Raw genomic sequence first — 19,094 nt, forward strand, 5'->3', positions numbered from 1 at the left:
TACCCCTCCCACCTTATACGTTGCATGGCACTTTTGTTATTTTTCCTTTTGATTTTAACTTCCAGCTATTTACAGTTTTAACACCCACTTTGTAAGCCCCAACATAGTTACAAATCTGCCATTGATTATTTGTGATTGAATTATTGGATATCCGAATGGGCCCATAAGCGATCCGATCCCCGTTTTGGGTGCCCTGATCTGCATCACTTCCCAACTGGCCATGATTTGGATAAGCTTGGGTGAACCAGAATTTGAACCATGGGTTATATTTGGACAAAACACTGAACCAAACTGACCCAAACCAAAACCGCAAGTGCCGCTGTAATCATGCTCTTGCATTAATTAAACTCTATAATATTGATTTAGGAATAAAAATAAATTCTAAAATGTGATGTGTGGGTGCCAGACTCTAAATTCTGAGAGAGACTTTTCTCTATGCAGACATTTGGTCGGACACCACTTACTAATATTAGCCCTAAGAAGACATGGGAAGGAGCTATTGCAGGCTTAGGTGGTTGTATAGCCACTGCACTCATATTATCAAAGATTCTGAGCTGGCCAACTTCTTTACTGAGGTAATACTGACTGTTTCCTTGCATGGTCACATTTTGATTCTTGTCTGCTGCAGAATATATGGTTTTTTTTTATATATATATATATATATATATAATATATAAGTACTATATGGTTTCTTTACTTGGGGAAGTTTATACTGGATTCGCATTTGGCTTCTTGGCATCCCCCCTGGGTGCATGTAGTTTCGAAGTCCACAAATCATGAGGAATATTTCCACTGCTACTAGCTTAACTGATTTGTTAACACAAAAGCTGGAAGTTGATTTGAATTGTCGTCATGTAATTTTGAAAATAACAACTGTTTCATCTCTTGATTTAGGGAGCAATACATTATTCAGACATCGCCTTGGTAAAATAATAATTATTGTAACCAATGGTTTCATGCAGATATCTGAGTTCAAAATTTAAATCCGTCATCTCCTCTAATGACTTACCACTTACCAGAATTCCTGTCTGGTGAAAGATATGTTTATAAGAAGTATTCTGGATGGACCCCACTGTCTCATGCATAAACAACAAGAAGTGGGAAATTAAAATTGTTGCCTAGTCGCCAAGACAAGAAAGAAGCTTTTGCCATTGCCGAGAATATTGAGAGCTTTTATATTATGTCACTTTAATATTGACTGAAAACTGTTTGGTTTGTGGTACCTTAGAAAAAAAAACCTGCTAGTTATTTTAATTGTGAAAAAAAGGAAAGAAAAGGCCTAGGCTTGTATAAGCCACTTGAAAAAAATAGAAAAAAAAAAGGTAGAAGAAGAGCGAAAGAACAAAAAATAGGATGATAGTTGCTCATTGAGCATGGACATTGACAAGATTCAGAGGTGAGCTTTTATGGCATTATTATAGAAAGTTGAATGGTGTCTTTGACTCTTCCAACTTTCACACCTCAAGGCCCTTGAAAGAAAGTTTTCTTGGAAACCCTCCACCAGAGTAATATTATTCGTGAATTGTTCACTGGGATGCGTGACTTACCCTAGATGAGATGTCTGGAATATTCTATTCTTTTTTTCTGTCTGGTTAGAATGCGACATGAACCCAGCAAACCGTTCCCTTTATCTTAGAGATTAGGGATTCTTTTGGAATAAAATTATGTATCTATCAACCTTGTTTCCAATTTTGTATGAATTCTCTCCTTTGACTTTCCAAGAAAGGAAGCAGGTAGAACTGTGGAATTGTTGTGTGGATGTCACTATGTCAGGAATTGACATGGCAGACTGTCATTGCTAAGAAAGGTGTCGTAAGGGTTGTATTGTAAAGTGAAGAACGGTGGCCTTCTAAACTGGGGCAGGCCGAAGGGGGCCTCCCCTTCCAACCACCCCCAAAAAATAAAAAAAATAAAAGGAAGTTTTATAATGGTATTTATGCAATATAATAAGATTCAATATGTGTAGGTGGAATGTATTTAGCCTGCCTACCCACTCTTTATCCCCTTCATTCATGTTATTTGTTCTACCCAACCCCCACCCCCCCAAAAAAAAAAAGAAGAGAACTCCTGGGTCCACCACTTGCTTTTCAATCTTTTTATTCCTTTAGCTTGTTCTTTTTCTTCTTATTCTTTCTTTTAAAAGCTTTAAAAGTTGAATAATGAAAAAGTTAAATTTTTTTGAAACAAGGAAAAGAGGATTTTTTCTTCACTTCTAAAGGTGAAAATAGAGAATTATAAATGATTTTACGATCTTAAAAAATCAGTCTGTTTTAAAGACTAGTCTGTTACAAATGATCCAAAATGATAATTAGCTGTTATTGCAAATGACCATTATGACTTCTGTAACCTATAGCAGTCAATGTCTCCGACAATATATTCCTTTTTCTTGTTCGTGTTGATCTCATTGAAAATCAGTCTGTTTTGCATGGTAGAGTAGTGTAGCAAGGTTTCAATTATCAGGATTTGATTCGGCATATGGGTCAATCTGGATCAGGATTGTCGAACACAGTTCCATCCGATATTTACCACCTTGCCGGTATCTTATAGTATCTGCCAAAGATCAGGCAGCATTTAGCTGGTGCAGCGCGATCCTATCTTCAATACTGAGTTTTAAATCCTTGTGCTGTAGTGCCTGAATCATGCTTGCTGCAGACTGGTCTCATCTCCTGGACCTAACTTTCCCTTGTCAGGCAACACCCATCCAATCCATTGAATTCTTTTAGCTTATGCCATTTCCTTTAACCTATTTAGCAAGGGCATGCCTAGTTGTCATTACCTTTCATGGTCCACATGGAGGACATAGACATGCATGTCCCTTTCAATCTGTCATGGTTCAAGGAAGCGGGAGCAGATCATTCAAATCAGCCAATGCCAATTTGAATTGGCCAATTCTGACCCCGATTCTGGCTGATTTGAAACAACTGATTCTTTGGATTTTTCTAGGGTTTAGGCAATTCTGGCCGACTCCAGAGGATCGGAATAGGAATCGGTGGAGGCTGATCCCGTTGTTGATTCTGCTTTCTATATATGTATCTTGTTGTTACCCAGGTGATGAAGTAAAAATTTGTAACTTTTTTTTTATTGCCCCTTGTCTTATTTCCAACAGTTTTTTAAGTAAGGGTGAAAAAAAGGGTTTTCAAAATAATTTGGAAGTGACTTGTCATTATTTCATTTTCAAGAGCTGTCATTATCCATGTGAAATGACAGGATTTACCCTCATTGAAAAAAGAAACGTGTTATACTAAAAGGGCAAAAAAAGTGAGGTTGCAACAAGATTTTTCCTTATATATATATATATATATATGGGATTTTCTTATTGACACGCGTGAAGTTGTCAAATAATTTGTAACCTTCTTATTTTACCCTTTTATTATAACATACAATTTTTTTTAATGAGGGTAATAATGTCATTTCACATGTGTACTTGAAAAATGTGCATGACAATGACACTTTTGCTAAGGACATAATGATATGTCACTTTCAACTTATTCTTAAAACCCTTTTATACCCTTCTCTTAAAGAACTTATGGGAATAAAACAATGGGCAATTAAAAGAAGGTGTCAAGTTCTCAATACACCTATAGAGGTGTCATTCAGACACTCCCTATATATATATATGCATATGATGAGAAGGCATTGCTATATTGCACCAGGAGCTTGCCTAAAACAAAAACATAATTATTATCTGCATATATGGTCGTGTCTATGTGTTGAGTTTTTATGTATGCCATGTTAGGCACTTCCTTGGGCACTGATTCATGTGTTCATGTGCTTGTTACATAGCTTTTGATCGAGCAAAAAATTCAAGTATAGCTAATAGATTCACCTTGCTTCAACTTTTGGTTTATAACAACTACATGGTGAGGCGCAACTATTAATTTTTTGTCATACTGACTTGGAAGTATTCCTCTGCTAGTATCTACTTATATTATGTTTGTAATTTATCAGATTTTTAATTGGCTGCCTGTCTTTTGTATTTAAATTTTAAACCCATTATGGCTTGCTCTTAGACTTACCTTTCATCCTTCTTATTTCCTTGGGGCGGGGATTGCTTTGGGATACCATCTGGATTACTACTAGTGCTGCAGCTTTTGGATTCTTGAATTTTGTGGGATCTCTCTTTGGTGACCTCATTGAGTCAATGATTAAACGTGATGCCGGTGTCAAGGACTCTGGGTCCCTCATTCCTGGACATGGTAAGCGTATGGTTTTTGTGTTGGTTTCATTTTTTCATAATTGGTGTCAGTTTGAGTGATAAATTTATAATGATATTATATGAATGTGCCATATAAGTAGATTATAAAGGATCATCTTTTATTTGAATATGGTGCAATTGATTTTTTTTTCCCATTCCATTCTAAGCATAAACATTCAAAAGTTTGCCCATTTCTCACTATACATATATTTCTTTCCCCCTTATGCCCTAGTGGCCGTAAACCTGCCAAAATGCACATCTTGCTGGTTGCGGAAAATTGTTGTTGCACATGACCAAAGTTTGTAGTTTAGTTTTCTTTTTGCTTTACTACCTTGTGGATGTGCTCCGGCTTCCCTTGGATTTTCTGATTTGCAGGACATTTTATTTATTTACACTTGGCATCTCATATTGGGTCCTCCTTTCATGTTAACATTGTTTCTTGATAGTGAGTATTCTTGATATGACCTCAGGTTCGAAAACCCAATTTTCGGGTCATTATGGGCCTGCCCAAGTAACAATTGGAAATTCTGTAATTTCTGTAATAGTCCAACACCTTACATGTAAAGTCACAAGTGAGGGGTCAAACTGGAATTGAAACTTAGTACTGGGGGCCTTTTCTGTAATTAGAAATAGGAAACGAAATAAAATAAAATAAGCTGGGAAATTGGGGGGCTTTTGAGTAATTTTGTTAGCCCCAAGACGTTGGTCTCTAACTAGAAAAGTAAATGCTTGAGCTTGAGAAGCTTCCTGGCCCCGTAAAACTCACTAGGATAAGCGGTATTATTGAACCAGACAAAGCAACAAGCGATGAAACCAAAGACAGCTAAAGCACCTAAACTATAAGACATGTAAGCTTCTCCAAACCATACAGGTGCATGGCGAGCCCATGCAAAGGGTTTGGTTACGATTAATGCGGAGTAGTCCTCCTTATGTGAAGATAACAAGATATGTTATTCTTCTACCTCCAGATCAAATCAAACCAGTGGTGAGCTCCCTGGTTGCGATTGAGAGAACTACAGTGATCCAACTCCTTTTGAGATGAAATTTCAGGTATGGTTTCTTAACTAATGGCCTTCTTAAATGCAACCAACGAGCATCCACGATTATGGGTTAAAGAAAAGATTTTAATACTGAACTGGAACCTGGTGGAAGAATGAGAACCAGGTTCTCACAACCTCCTAGGGTTTGAGTTGCCCAAGGGTAAGATGCTTTTTCCCAGAATTTCAGGCCCAATGGTCTTTAATCCAGGGAGTTCTAACAACCGTGATCAACTCAGAAATACCGCTGGTAGTAGGAAGCATGAACAAATTGTCAATTTAAGGAAGAGAATAAAAGAAAGAAGAACGAGAGAAGTAAACAGAAAAGGAAAGGGAATTAGGAAGACTTAAGAGTGAGTACCCGAGAAGCGGGGTTTCAAGTCGCAGGGAAGGAGGGGAAGGCCACACGGCCAGCAATCTAACGATAATGATTCCCAATTTTCTTTTCATTTTATTCAATTCTCTGTTTTCCATTGGCAGTACTTGTAAATATAAAGAAAAACTCCTAACATATTAATAACCCAACTCAATTTGGAAACCTAAATAACTCGAGTAAGGGAGCTACCAAATAACTCCTATGTAATCGACCCACCATAATAAAATTAAATAAAAGATTAAAAAAAGGGTGTACCTAGTGCACAAGGCTCCTGCCACTGCGGGGTCTAGGGAGGGTCATATATACCCAGCCTTTCCCCGCTTTTTGACCAAAAAAGATTGCTCTTATATAGTCTACCAGCCCCCCTTTGACCATAATATCGGTTGGGCTGGTTGCGTCTCGGCTTGAATTTCTAAAGTGGGTCATTCCAGTCCAACCATGCTAACACAACTGCATGAATTCTGTTCCATAAAGCATAGAAGGTCTTATTTTCATTTTCTGAAACTTCCCTGCTGTTAGTTACTCCAGTTACTCCAAACTTGCTGCTGCCCATACAATTGGGATGTTTAAATAGGCATTGGGGATGGATAAAAGCTTCTCATATTTTTTATATTTTGGCTGTTCTTCTATTAAGTTTTTTTTTTAAAAGGAATTTTATTGAAGGGGGACTGAGAAATTAAACGACAGCCCCATGAATACTATGCCATGCCAATGATGTACATTCACACATTACCCCCGAATGATTAAAGCTCTAATGTCTAACCACATGCACAAAAGATTTACTGCAGGAACTGACTTCCGAGACTTACAGAATTCAGAAGCTAACTCCTCCTAAAGTCGTCTTTTTCACAGGCCGGGGATGTTTGGTCCTGCCAAACATTGACCAATAACAAGTTACCTCCGCCCTTATGTATAATTTCTTTTAAATATTTTTTTTAGATAAGTCAAAAGATTTTTATTAAGAATCCAAAGCCAGAAAGGGGCAGAGTACAATACTTCCAAGAACTGTGGCTATACAAAAGACTGGAACTCTTAGCAAAAAATTGATTTCCAGTCATGCTGTTTGTCAGCAATAGACATGATGTAGATTCATCACCGAAGTGGGCTTGATTTATTAGGAATAAGTCTAGGGTTGGGTTGTATACATGTTGGGCCTTTGGTCCAAAGGATTTTCAATGTAATAGGCCACTTTAATGGGCCTAATCTATGGGTATTAAGGCTGCATACGGATTGCTTTTATTAGGGCTTAGTTTCTTATACTTAATTTATTTTTAAGTTGTTTTGGGTTAGTTCAATTGAACCGGTTCTATGTGGTTCAATTTAATTTGTCTTTAATTATTTATTTCATGTCTTGAATCCACATCAAACTTAAGTCATAGGCATGTTAGTGATGTAGATTGAGCTTGTAAGAGAAGGAGCCTGCTGGTTCCTTTGAACCAGGTCCAATGTTGGACCAGCCAACCCCCACTTTGGTCCCATTGAGCCAGCCCCAAAACCAGAAAACACTGTTCACGAGATTCTGTTCACGTGAACAGTAACCCTTTCAATTTTGTCCTCCTTAAGTGGAGCTTCTAGAAGACCATCCAGTTGCCCCTCAATGTGGAAGAAAAGAAGCTTCAAGAGAGGAATCCAGCAGCCATTGATTTCAGCAATTAGTTATAGGATCTTTGTTTTCTTTTTTAGTTGTCTTGGTTGTTAAGTCAGGTATATTTGGTAGGAGATCTTAGGAGTAGTTGGTAGTTTCTATTTTCATGTTTACTTGATTGACAAGAAGTTTGTTTTAGGTTAGTTTCTATTTTCTATGTAAGTTTCCAATTTTGGTTACTTTCTAATTTGTAAGTTGTACTCACTCCTATATAAGGAGGGCTCCTGTAAGCCTGTAATCGATTAAAGAAAATGAATGAAGTTTTGTTTATGACAATGGCTTATGCTATTTGCTGTGGGATGCAGTTGGGTGGGAGACCCTAGTTGAGATGCCTATGACAGGGTGAGATGCCCAGGGAAAGGTGAGAGGCCTGACCTAAACCAACCAACCTTTCTCTTCCCCCTTCCTCAACCCTCCATCGATTCTTTTATATTTCCTTATTTTCTCGATTATTCTACCGTTGAGAGAGAGAGTGATGGGAGAGTTATCACAAGCCTAGTGAAGACTAGAAGTACATCCAAAGACCAGCTTGAAGAAATCAGCCAAGGAAACCAGAATCGACCTCACCTTGTCAGGGTTTTGAAGGCCTCCATTGATTGGTCATATCTCCCACATCTGTTCTCCATTCCTCAAACCCTTTTGGGGTTTCATTCCAGCCTCCAAGAGGTCCACTGGATCCAAGTTTGAATGCTAACATTAGTTTCCTAATTGGGAACACCTTCTCAGATCTCCCAAACCTGAGATCAGGTTACAAATTCCTTTGGAGGATTTTATCAGCATCAAGAGCACTCGAGCAAAAGTTGAGCTCCATCAGAGCTTCCTACGGCCAACTGCAGGTTTCCTCAATTCTGCCCAGATTTGAACTTTTGTTCTAATTCTGATTCCAGATTTCCCTAGGGTTTGGTGAGTTGTTAATTGGAGTTTGGGATCCTAATTGGGGTTGGGTAGTTCGTACCTAGCCTTACATAAGTTAGGACTTAAAGTTTTACTATTTTTTTAGTTAGTTTCATTCCTTTTTATAGTTTCCTAGTCAGTTTAGGTTTATTAGTTTAGGATTGGGTTAGGCTTTTCTTTTTTAGTGTCTTAGTTTGTTTTTGAGTATTTTGAGAAAATATTTTGTATTCTGGTATTGTTTGGATCATTCAATTATAGTACTACATTTATTGGTATTAGAGCATGGTAGAGGATAGTTCATTAAGGCTTCTGGATCAACTTGATCTGATGGCAAGGGTAATTGAAATGTTTCAGCGGCTCTTTGCTGAACAGAAGAACATAAATGCAAGGCTACACTCACTTAAGAATCAACCTCCCATCCCTGTGCAAGATAGTAACTTACCACTTAAGATGAAGACAGATATCAAGTATAGTCTACAGCTCATGGTCATAATCAAAGAGTCATGGGTAGAGGTCCACAGAGAGCTCCTACAGTGCAACTAACTTTTGAAGAGCATGTACGGAGCTATTTTAATGCTGACCGGCCTACGCTCAACAGACATACTAGTGATTCACAAATGGTCACGCTTGAACTCAAGGAGTACACTAATAAGCATGACCCCTAGGTGATTTATGATTGGCTGGCAGCTCTGGACAATTATTTTGATTGGTTTGAGAAATTTGAGACAAGAAATATGAAGTTGGCTCAAACTAAGTTGGCTTAGCACGTGAGTAGTGGAGGACCTATGAGAGAGACCTTGAAGACCATGGCAGAGCACCCACTACATGTTAAGAGATGACAAACGATCTGAAGAACAAATATTTACCACACATTTAGAGCTCGAAGACAAGATATATTAAGTTCCCTCGACAAGATTACCACCAAAAGGCCTCAAAGCTGAAGACAACTTGAAGCCTCCATCCATGAGATTCAATATGCAAGTTAAAAATGGTTGAAATCTGACACCAATAATATTTAAGTAAAGGTTGAATTCAAATTTACATTGCTAAAAGATATTAAGAGCACCAGTTGAAGAAAATGGGCCTGAAGTTGAAGATAAGGCAGAAGTGATCGCAATGAAATTTGTTGATAAAGAAGAGACGGTGCTTGAAGCTTCAAAGATGGAAGGTCAAGAGGTAGACGAATCTACTAAAGAGGCTAACATTGAAGAGATCAAAGTAGATAAGTCTGAAGCCATGGAAGATGAGGTTGTGGTTGAGGACACTCTACAAGAAATCATCAACATTCAAGATGTGGTTCTTGAAGAGGAAGAGCTTGTGCCTCAAATCCTTGATGAGAAGGTTATCAATGTTGAGGACTCTATGCATACGACATTCACGATTGATTTTGATTCAAAGGTCAAGTACGTAGAGTTCATTATGCTATCATGGTTCTTTGAAGAGAAAGCTCCATGCTTTGAAGACTACATTCCTAACATCCACAGGCAACTAGGATTCTGTTTGGGAATGGTCAAAGCTGTAAATCACATGTTGTTTTCCCCCGTCAATACAATCTCGAGATCAAATTTTTTCAAGCTAGGGAGAGTTTATGTAGATTCATTATCGAAATGGACTTGTTTTATTAGGAATAATTCTAGTGTTGAGTTGTATACATGTTGGGACTTTGGTCCATGAGGTTTTCAATGTAAATAGGCCAGTTTGATGGGCCTAAACTATGAGTATTAAGGCTGCATACGGGATTGCTTTTATTAGAGCTTAGTTTCTTATACTTAGTTTATTTTAAAATTGTTTTGCGTTATTTCAATTGAATCGGTCTGGTTCAATTTAAGTTAGGTTTTAATTTATTTCATTGTCATGAGTCCACATCAAACTTAAGTCATAGGTATGTTAGGACTTAAAGTTTGACTATGTTTTGAGTTAATCTTAGACAGTTTAGGTGTCCTTATTACTTAAGGATTGGATTAGACCTTTCCTTTTTAGTGTCTAAGTCTGTTTTGAGTCTTTTATATAAGTTTGTAAGGGAGGTCAGTGTTGATGTATACATTGATGCTGCCCTTCCCTAACAATTTGAGCTTTTAGGTTAAACGGTAGCAAACATATATTAGAGCAAGGAGGTCAAGTGTTTAGACTCCTAGGAAATCAGAAGAGTTTTCCGAAATTTTTTCTCCCTCAATGCCACATAAAAGAAATGTTGTGTGAGCTCCACGTGCAAGGACCATGGGATCTTGGCTTGCACTTGCGGGGGAGTGTTGATGTACACATAAACACTGCCCTTCCCTAACTATTCGAACTTTTAGGTGAAACGGTAGTGAACAGCTAGCATTGTATACGAATTTGGTAAAGAAATTGCAGCTTTTGCTTGCCTCTTCGTGTTCGAAGATATTGTGTTATATTAAGAAACCCGTTGTGTTTGATCAAGGAGATTGGTGCTTGATGTTAGAAAGCATCGTAGGAGAGGAAGGAGACTGCAAGATAGCGCAGACTCCTCCCCACGATAAAGTTAGTTCCCCAATTGGGGTAGGAGTCCTGTTACACTAGGACTTGTGGTAATTTACTAATTAGATTAATTAGTTGTTAGCTAATTAGTTTCCTAGTTTGTTTCATATTCCTAGTCAAAGTAGGACAGCTGTCCTACTACTATTGTAGTTGAGAATTATCTATTTAATAAGAAGAGGAGGGCAGTCCAATCTACAAGATTGAGTCTGCCCACTGTAAAAGGCTCTCTCACTCTTTTCTCTCTCGGTCTCTCTCCCTCTCTTTTACTTATTCTATATTTTCTACATGGTATCAGAGCTTGTCTGATCCACACAATAACAATCGGTCCTACCTTCTAACTTACTAGTTAGAAAAAGAAAAAAAAAGAGAAAAAAAGGGTCTACGACTTCTGGTCTCTCTCTAAGAATCTTGCGGCTCCTTTAAGGGGGTGTTTTTCATCCCCTAGTTGGCTGAGAATGGGAATGGAGGATTGAATGTGAGAATCAGTCATATGTGTTAAAAGAGGTGACTCAAATTAGTAGAAGAAAGTCTGGTTTTGGAATTCTTTTGGATTGAAGAAATTCTGGATTTCCCTTTGAATCGATCTCCAGAAAATAGGCCAATCGAAGTCAGATCTGTTCAAGGTTTTGCAGGCTGATTTAGTACCTTCTAAAGAGCCTTCGATCCTTAGCTGAAGGATATCTGGGCACCTCTGCTGCTGGAATTGAAGATTACTGCTGTTTTCTCTCTCTTTAAGACCTAGAATCAAGAAGTTTAAGAACTTTGTATCTGACCATCAGAATCTGCCAAGATTTGTAGGTTTTTGTTGCCTATAAAAGAGCTACACTCGACCCAATTTTCAGCCCAAACTGAGGTGTGCAAGTCTCAACCGCAACTGCCCAGGTTAACTCCTATCTCAGGTCTCTCTCCTCATTCTTTGGGTCTGTTTTTTTATTTTAAAACATAATCTGGGTGAAATTGTAGTCTGTCTCTGATTATGTTGTGCTAATATTTGGACCTATTTAGTGCCAGTATTAGGGGACTAGTTTGAGTACCATTGAGGGTACTATTTCTGATTTTTTGGGGACTGTTCTGAACAGTACTTTGCTGTTATTTGAGGTACTGTTTGGAGTATTTTTGAGGACTGTTTTGAACAACTTTGGGGGTACTTTTTGAAGGAACTGCTTGCTGATCTTGTGTGATTAGATCGATAGTTTGTTTGATCATTTTCTGTGTGCACTAATGGCTGACACAGAAGGGAAGAAAGTTGTCACAGAAGTGATGTCTTCATCATCACATAGACTTATAGAAAAGAAACTTGTAGGAGCTGCCAATTTCTATCAATGGAAGAAAATTGTGTTGCTTGTTTTGACTGGTCGGGATCAGTAGGATCATCTTACCAAGGGAAAACATGCCATTGATGCCACATGGGATACGGTTGATGCACGTATTCTCGGACAGCTACTAAACTCAATGCATAACTCCATAGTCGATGTTGTTACCCACATTGATACTGTGAAGGAGTTGTGGGACTATCTGAATTTTCTATACTCTGGACAGAACAACATTTCTCGTATTTATGAGCTATCTTAGGATTTTTATCGGACTGATAGGAAGGATCGACCCTTAACTCAGTACTTTGCTAATTTCAAGAGGATGTATGAAGAGCTGAATTCTCTACTCCCTATTAGCAATGATGTGAAGAAAATGCAAGACCAGAGGGAACAACTTGCAGTTATGGGTTTCTTGGGAGGCCTTGGAACAGAGTATGACTCTGTTTGTTCTCAGATTCTTGGAGGAAATAGGGTGGCATCTCTTGCAGATACCTTTTCCTGAGTCTTACGGGTATCTCGAGAGACTTCTCAGGATTCCACTCCAGTGGAAAATTCCGCACTTGCAGCACAGGATAATAATCGAGGAACCTCATGGGGTACAGGTAATGGTAGTAATAAGGGACAATTCACTGAGAACTCCTCCCTTGGTAATTCAGGGACAACACGCACATGTCATCATTGTGGTTAACTAGGACACATCCAACTATTCTGTTGGAAACTTCATGGCAAACCCCCTCAAAAGCAGTTTGCCAATTCAGCTACCATTGACAAACCCGGATCGTCTGGGGGTAGGATGGTCAAAATGACCGATGAAGAATTTGCACGGTATAATCAGTTTCAAAATCCAACACCTTCACCTTCCACTGCTACTCTTGTTCAGACAGGTAATGCCATTCCGTGTCTCTCCTCTTCTTCTCGTCCTTGGATAATCAATTCTGGTGCTTCAGACCACATGTCTGGTGTTTCAAGTATCTTTTACTCTTTTAAGAAGTCCTCTTGCTAATGTCACATTGGCCAATGGCTCTATTGCCAAGGTCAATGGTACTGGTATTGTTTGTCTTAATACCTCTTTATCCTTGTCATCTGTCCTTTATTTGCCTACGTTACCATTCAACCTATTATCTGTAAGCAAGTTTACACAAGCTTACAATTGTTCTATAACCTTTTTCTCTGACTCATGTGTTTTTCAGGATCTTATGATGAAGAAGATGCTTGGTAGAGGTCGTAGGGTTGGGGGACTATACCTTTTTGAAGACAATGCACCTTCCATAGCCCCTTTTGGGTACTCTGTCTCCTCATCAGGTTCACTGCCGATTGGGTCATCCGTCTTTACAAAGTCTACAGAAACTTGATCCCAGTTTTAATTCTCTTTCTAGTTTAGAATGTGAGTCATATCAGTTTGGAAAACTACATCATGTTAGTTATTCCCCTCGGGGAAATACACGGTTTGCATCTCCTTTTTCTTTGGTACATTCAGATGTATGGGGTCTTTGCCCTGTTACATCTAAGTTAGGTTTTAAGTATTTTGGCACTTTTGTTGATGACTACTCCAGGACGACTGGCTTTATTTAATGAAAAATCATTATGAGTTATTTACCATATTTTATGATTTTGTTGCCGAAATATAAAATCAATTTGGCATGACTATCAAAATTCTATGAAGTAATAATACAAAGGAGTACTTTTCTGGTCCATTTTCTAAGTTTATAGCTAAGTGTGGCATGATACATCAATCTTCTTGTTCAGACACTCCCCAACAAAATAGAGTGGCTGAACGAAAGAACCGTCATTTGATGGAGGTTGCTAGGTCACTTATGTTTGAAATGAAGGTATCCAAATATTTTTAGGCCAATGTTGTTCTCATGGCTGGATATCTTATTAATCGTATGTCTTCCTCTGTTTTGTGTGGTGGTATTCCCCATTCCTTGCTATTTCCTTCTGACCCACTTTTTGTTCTTCCCCCTCGTGGTTTTGGTTGTGTTTGCTTTATTCGTGATCATCGTCCAGGTTTATCAAAGTTGGATACTCGAGCCATCAAGTGTATCTTTTTGGGTTACTTCCGTACCCAAAAGGGCTACCGGTGTTATTCTCCAGTACTTCACAAATACTTTGTTACTGTTGATGTCTCCTTTTTCGAGTCCACCCCATATCCAAATGAGTCATTTGTTGGGTCTGAATTGGATGATCTTCCCCTTTATGTTCTCCATCACTTTAACCCGCGGGTTGCCACCGAGACCGAGGTACCACCACCACCACCTCCTTTACAGGTGTATATACGACGTGTTCGAGAAGCAACAACATCCCTTCTCCCTACGACACCTACCTTATCATCTTCGTCTACGGATCCCACTCCAGGTATTCCTCTTTCTGACTTAGACCTTCCTATTGCACAATGTAAGGGTGTTCGGAGTTGTACCCAACATCCTATTGCTGATTTTGTGTCTTATTCTGGCCTATATCTACTTTTTATTCCTGTGTTTCTACTATTTCCTGCCATTCTGTTCCTAAGACTCTTACAGAGGCACTGTCAAGTCCTGGGTGGAGGAATGCTATGAGGGAAGAACTACTTGCATTGGATGAAACCAAACTTGGGATCTTGTATCATTGCCCCCTGGAAAGAAAGCTATTGGTTGTCGTTGGGTTTATGTGGTTAAAGTAAACCTTGATGGTTCTCTTGCTCGTTTGAAGGCTCGACTGGTCGCCAAGGGGTATGCTCAGGTTTATGGGGTTGACTACTTGGATACTTTCTCTCTTGTAGCCAAGCTGGCCCTTGCGTGTTTTGATTTCTCTTGCGGCCTCATCCCATTGGCCGTTACTTCTGCTTGATGTCAAGAATTCCTTTCTTCATAGTGACTTACATGAGGAAGTCTATATGGAGCAACCTCCAAGGTTTGTTGCTCAGGAGGAGTGTGGAAAGGTTTGTAAGCTCAAGAAGTCCTTGTATGGCCTAAAACAGTCTCCTAGGGCGTGGTTTGGAAAATTCACTGATGTGGTGTGTGCATTTGGACTATCAAGATGTGATAGTGATCATTCTGTGTTCTATCGGAAGTCTGATAGCAAGAGGATATTTCTTGTTGTTTATGTCGATAATATTATCATTACTGGAAATGATGTTGAAGGAATCCAAAGTTTGAAGGCATATTTGCAACAACACTTTCAAACTAAGGATCTTGGACGGTTAAAGTACTTCTTGGAAATTGAAGTTGCTCAGTCAAGAAAAAGAATTTCTTTATCTCAGAGAAAGTATGTGTTAGACCTGCTCTCAGAAACATGTTAGGATCCAAGCCCGTTGATACTCCAATGGATCCAAATGTGAAGCTTATGCCTGAAGGAGGTGATGTGTTAGATGATCCTGAGAAATACAGGAGGTTGGTAGGAAAGCTGAATTATTTAACGGTGACTCGACCTGACATTGCCTTCCTTGTTAGTGTTGTGAGTCAGTTCCTTTCGTCCCCACATATGTCACATTGGGATGCCGTTGTTCGTATTCTGAGATATCTTAAGAAAGCTCCAGGACGTGGCCTAGTATATTCAGTTCATGGACACAGTCGTATTGAAGGGTTTTGTGATGTGGGTTGGGCTGGTTCTCCCATTGATAGAAGATCCATTACAGGATACTGCAGTTTTGTTGGCGGAAATCTTGTGTCTTGGAAGAGAAAAAAAACAAACTGTTGTGGTGAGGTTTAGTGCTGAATCTGAGTATCGAGCCATGCCCCATGTTGCTTGTGAGTTGATGTGGATAAAACAGCTTCTAATAGAGCTTGGTTTAGGTTGCACTGATTCTATGCAGTTATGGTGTGACAACCAAGCTGCTATTCCTATTGCTTCTAATCCAATGTTCCATGAGAGGACAAAACACATTGAAGTCGATTGTCACTTTGTTCGTGAAAAACCACAACAAAGAGTTATTTCTACATGCCATGTTCGCACAGGAGAACAACTTGTAGATGTTTTTACCAAGTCCTTAGGGGGTGGTGGAGTGGATTATATTTGTAACAAGCTGGGCATGATTAACATCTATGCTCCAGCTTGAGGGGGAGTGTTAGAAAGCATCGTAGGAGAGGGAGGAGATTGCAAGATAGCACAGACTCCTCCCCACAATAAAGTTAGTTCCCCAATTGGGGTAGGAGTCCTAGTACACTGGGACTTGTGGTAATTTACTAATTAGATTAATTAGTTGTTAGCTAATTAGTTTCCTAGTTTGTTTCATATTCCTAGTCAGAGTAGGACAGCTGTCCTACTACTATTGTAGTTGAGAATTATCTATTTAATAAGAAGAGGAGGGCAGTCCAATCTACAAGATTGAGTCTGCCCACCGTAAAAGGCTCTCTCACTCTTTTCTCTCTCGGTCTCTCTCCCTCTCTTTTACTTATTCTATATGTTCTACAATCCAATCGAACCACCTTCCGGTGTGAAGCCTGGGTGTTATTCTCTGCTGTTCTTGTTCTGAAGATGCTGATATACTACTGGATATCTGATTCTTCTAGTTCTAATTGCCATTAACAAATAAGTTCTATTTCTGAGAATTTCTGCGACTAGAACTATTGCTTCTAGAAAATCATATGCTACCTGTTTTTAGAGATTAAGAAATCCAGCCATTAAAATATGTCCAGATTTTGAGAGTTGTTCTTCAACCCTAAAGAAGAACTCGATCAGAATTCTGCAGTTTTTCAATTCTGCCCTTGACTGGTAATCTGTCCATTATTAAGTTAAATCGAATTTATGACCTGTTTCAGCTGAGATTTACGACCCATATACAGAATTGATTGGACTGTTTAGTTCCGATTTCTGAAGTTTATTTTGATTAGTGAAGTTACTGATTCGCCCTTCTCCTAGATCAACTAGGATTGGTCCCAAAGTTCAGATCTGTTCATTAGATCGATCTGTAATTTGCAGCAGCTGTTCTACTATTGATTTGCTAGATTTGATTTGAGTTTGGAGTTATTCTGACCATCCGATTTGCTGTTATTTGAAATCTCCTAATCTGAAACTTAATTCTGTGAGAAAAGATCTTGTATTCTGGTACTGTTTTGATCTTTCAATTACAGTACTACAATACATGTCAGAAAAATTCTTACAATTAGAGCTCCCTAATATAGACGTCTGCTTAGCTTTATATAGCACTCTAAATGCCAGTTCAGCGTGATTGTTGAAAGCCCTTTCATTACCTTCAGGCCAAATGCTTCCGATGAACTGCAGGTGGAATTAGTGACCAAATTGTCCTGCTTCTCGGGGATAATCTCTGGATATTCACAATGAGCAATAGAGTGTGGATCCTGTTTGCTATAAAGTAGTGTAATCAAGTTAGTTTAATCTAGAAGAGTCCTTTAAATTTTAGTGTTTAAATTGGTGTTTGAAGGTTAAGAGTGAATCGTGGAGTCAATTTAGGAGCTTTTATCTCTATTTTTATAAATAGCAATGTAACCAACCCACCCCTCCACTATTTGATTATGGAATGAAATCTGGATTTTCTGTTTTAGAAAATGGAGTGGAATCTCTCCTCTACCTGCCCCACTATCTTCCCTCTCTCCTCTCTTTTCTCTTCTACGATCTCTCATTTATTTTTTCTCCCTATTATCCTCCCTCTCTCTTCTAACCGATAGCCTATATCTCCCTTTATTTTGTTGCTTTAAGGCTTTGAAATAGTGCTATTCTGTTGTTGATTTTATCTGTAACAGCAGATACATCTCTACTTGCTTTGCATCAATCACTTGTGCTCACCATCAGTAGAACCTGACATTCGTTCTGTGTTATTCCTTCAAGTATCTTGTATGTTCAAACTTAGTATTGCTGTTGGATTACAGCTTAAGGTGAAAAGGGGGAGGTGGTGCAAACAAAATGCGTAAAGGTTGCAAATATTTGATTTTTGGGATTTGAGTTGAAACGTTAAAGATTTCATCCAGATACTAAAGTTGTTCCAACTTTCCAACCAATGAAAACTATTGAAGCTTGGGGGGTCTGAGAAGTGGTTGCTGGCATTTTCCTGCTCTACCATTCTTGATTGATGTGGATGATAATGGATTGATTCCCACCCGATCTAGTCATCCTCAAAGCCAATGCGAATGTGATAGACTCTAGTCCAGGACCTAGTTTTTCTGTATTTTTAATGATCCGTAATTTTGGTGTATCATAGTGACTATTGCTAAGAGTTCTACTACATTCATGATTTTTTTTTTTTAGGGTGGTGTTTTTGTGGGGGGGGGGGGGAGTGAGGGAGTAAAGAATGGAAGTGAGAATCAATGCATTATTTCATTTTATTATCTTCATATTGACTATAATTAAAACTTATATTGTTAATTTCTCTGTATTCATCTTTCACTGAATGAAAGAGAGTTACAGTATTTTATGTGTAATTTAGTGATGATTCATAAATGCAGGTGGAATACTTGACAGGGTGGACAGCTATTTGTTCACTGGTGCACTTTCATACTCTTTTGTCAAAACATTTCTATCACTTTGAATCTTAAAATCCCATCAGTAACCACTCAAAAAATAAGGAGAGGGGGGAGATTCCTTATTCTTCCATTTTGGAAAAATTGCTGGAACAGTAGGCACATGTGCAGAAGTTGGGGAAAATAGGGTCAAGGTACATTTATCATCTCAATAACAAAAACTGGGTTTTGGGTTGTATCTTCACCAGATTAGGCAATTTCTCAGTGAAATCCCTGTTCAGGACAATTGGAGTCTTTTGCATTATTCTTGCATGTGAGATGGTCAATACTTGGATACAAGATGCCTGTTGCTATGAATCTGAGCAAAGAAATGGAATTCGTCAGCATGGACAGGTCTGTCTTGGGCACAGTTTCTTCTGGGGGCAATATATATATGGCAAGAGTTCCTATTCCATTTATGAAAGTGAAAATTTTAGTTATTCAATCTTACAGGATGTCACCTCAATATATATTATGGGTTCTGCAAAAGACATTAAGAGCTTCAATTATGTAAGCCATTTGGCCAGATGTGCTAGAGAAAAGATTCATTTTTTAAATGTTCTATATATTGATGGAATAATAGGGTCTTTAGGGGGAAGTTTGTTGCAATTCTTTAACCTGAACTCTGTCTTGATCCTTTTTTTTTTTTCCTTTAACATTTGGAAATTAAGAAATTGTTTCCCATTTGTTTACTAGGACCTATTAAA

At 38.5% G+C, this 19,094-nt stretch overlaps 1 protein-coding gene across 5 annotated transcripts in view; it reads left to right on the plus strand.

The window, feature by feature from the left end:
- Positions 1–18,985, plus strand: part of LOC122074668 (phosphatidate cytidylyltransferase 4, chloroplastic-like) — a 38,360-nt gene extending 19,375 nt beyond the window's left edge. Inside the window, exons 5-7 of one of the 5 annotated variants that reach the window (XR_006139011.1) lie at positions 442–575; positions 4,089–4,196; positions 13,147–18,135. Coding sequence is in view for 3 of the 5 variants with exons in the window: in XM_042639591.1 (XP_042495525.1) it covers positions 442–575; positions 4,081–4,196; positions 18,334–18,416 (333 nt within the window). In the remaining 2 variants the exon portion in view is untranslated. Of the gene's footprint in view, positions 1–441; positions 576–4,080; positions 4,197–13,146; positions 18,136–18,333 lie in introns of those variants that run through there. The other 4 variants (XR_006139010.1, XM_042639592.1, XM_042639591.1 and 1 more) reach the window with 4 other exon arrangements.
- Positions 18,986–19,094: the final 109 nt, after the last annotated feature.

Source organism: Macadamia integrifolia, chromosome 3 (assembly GCF_013358625.1).
Source record: "Macadamia integrifolia cultivar HAES 741 chromosome 3, SCU_Mint_v3, whole genome shotgun sequence".
In the NCBI taxonomy this organism is placed as follows: domain Eukaryota; kingdom Viridiplantae; phylum Streptophyta; class Magnoliopsida; order Proteales; family Proteaceae; genus Macadamia; species Macadamia integrifolia.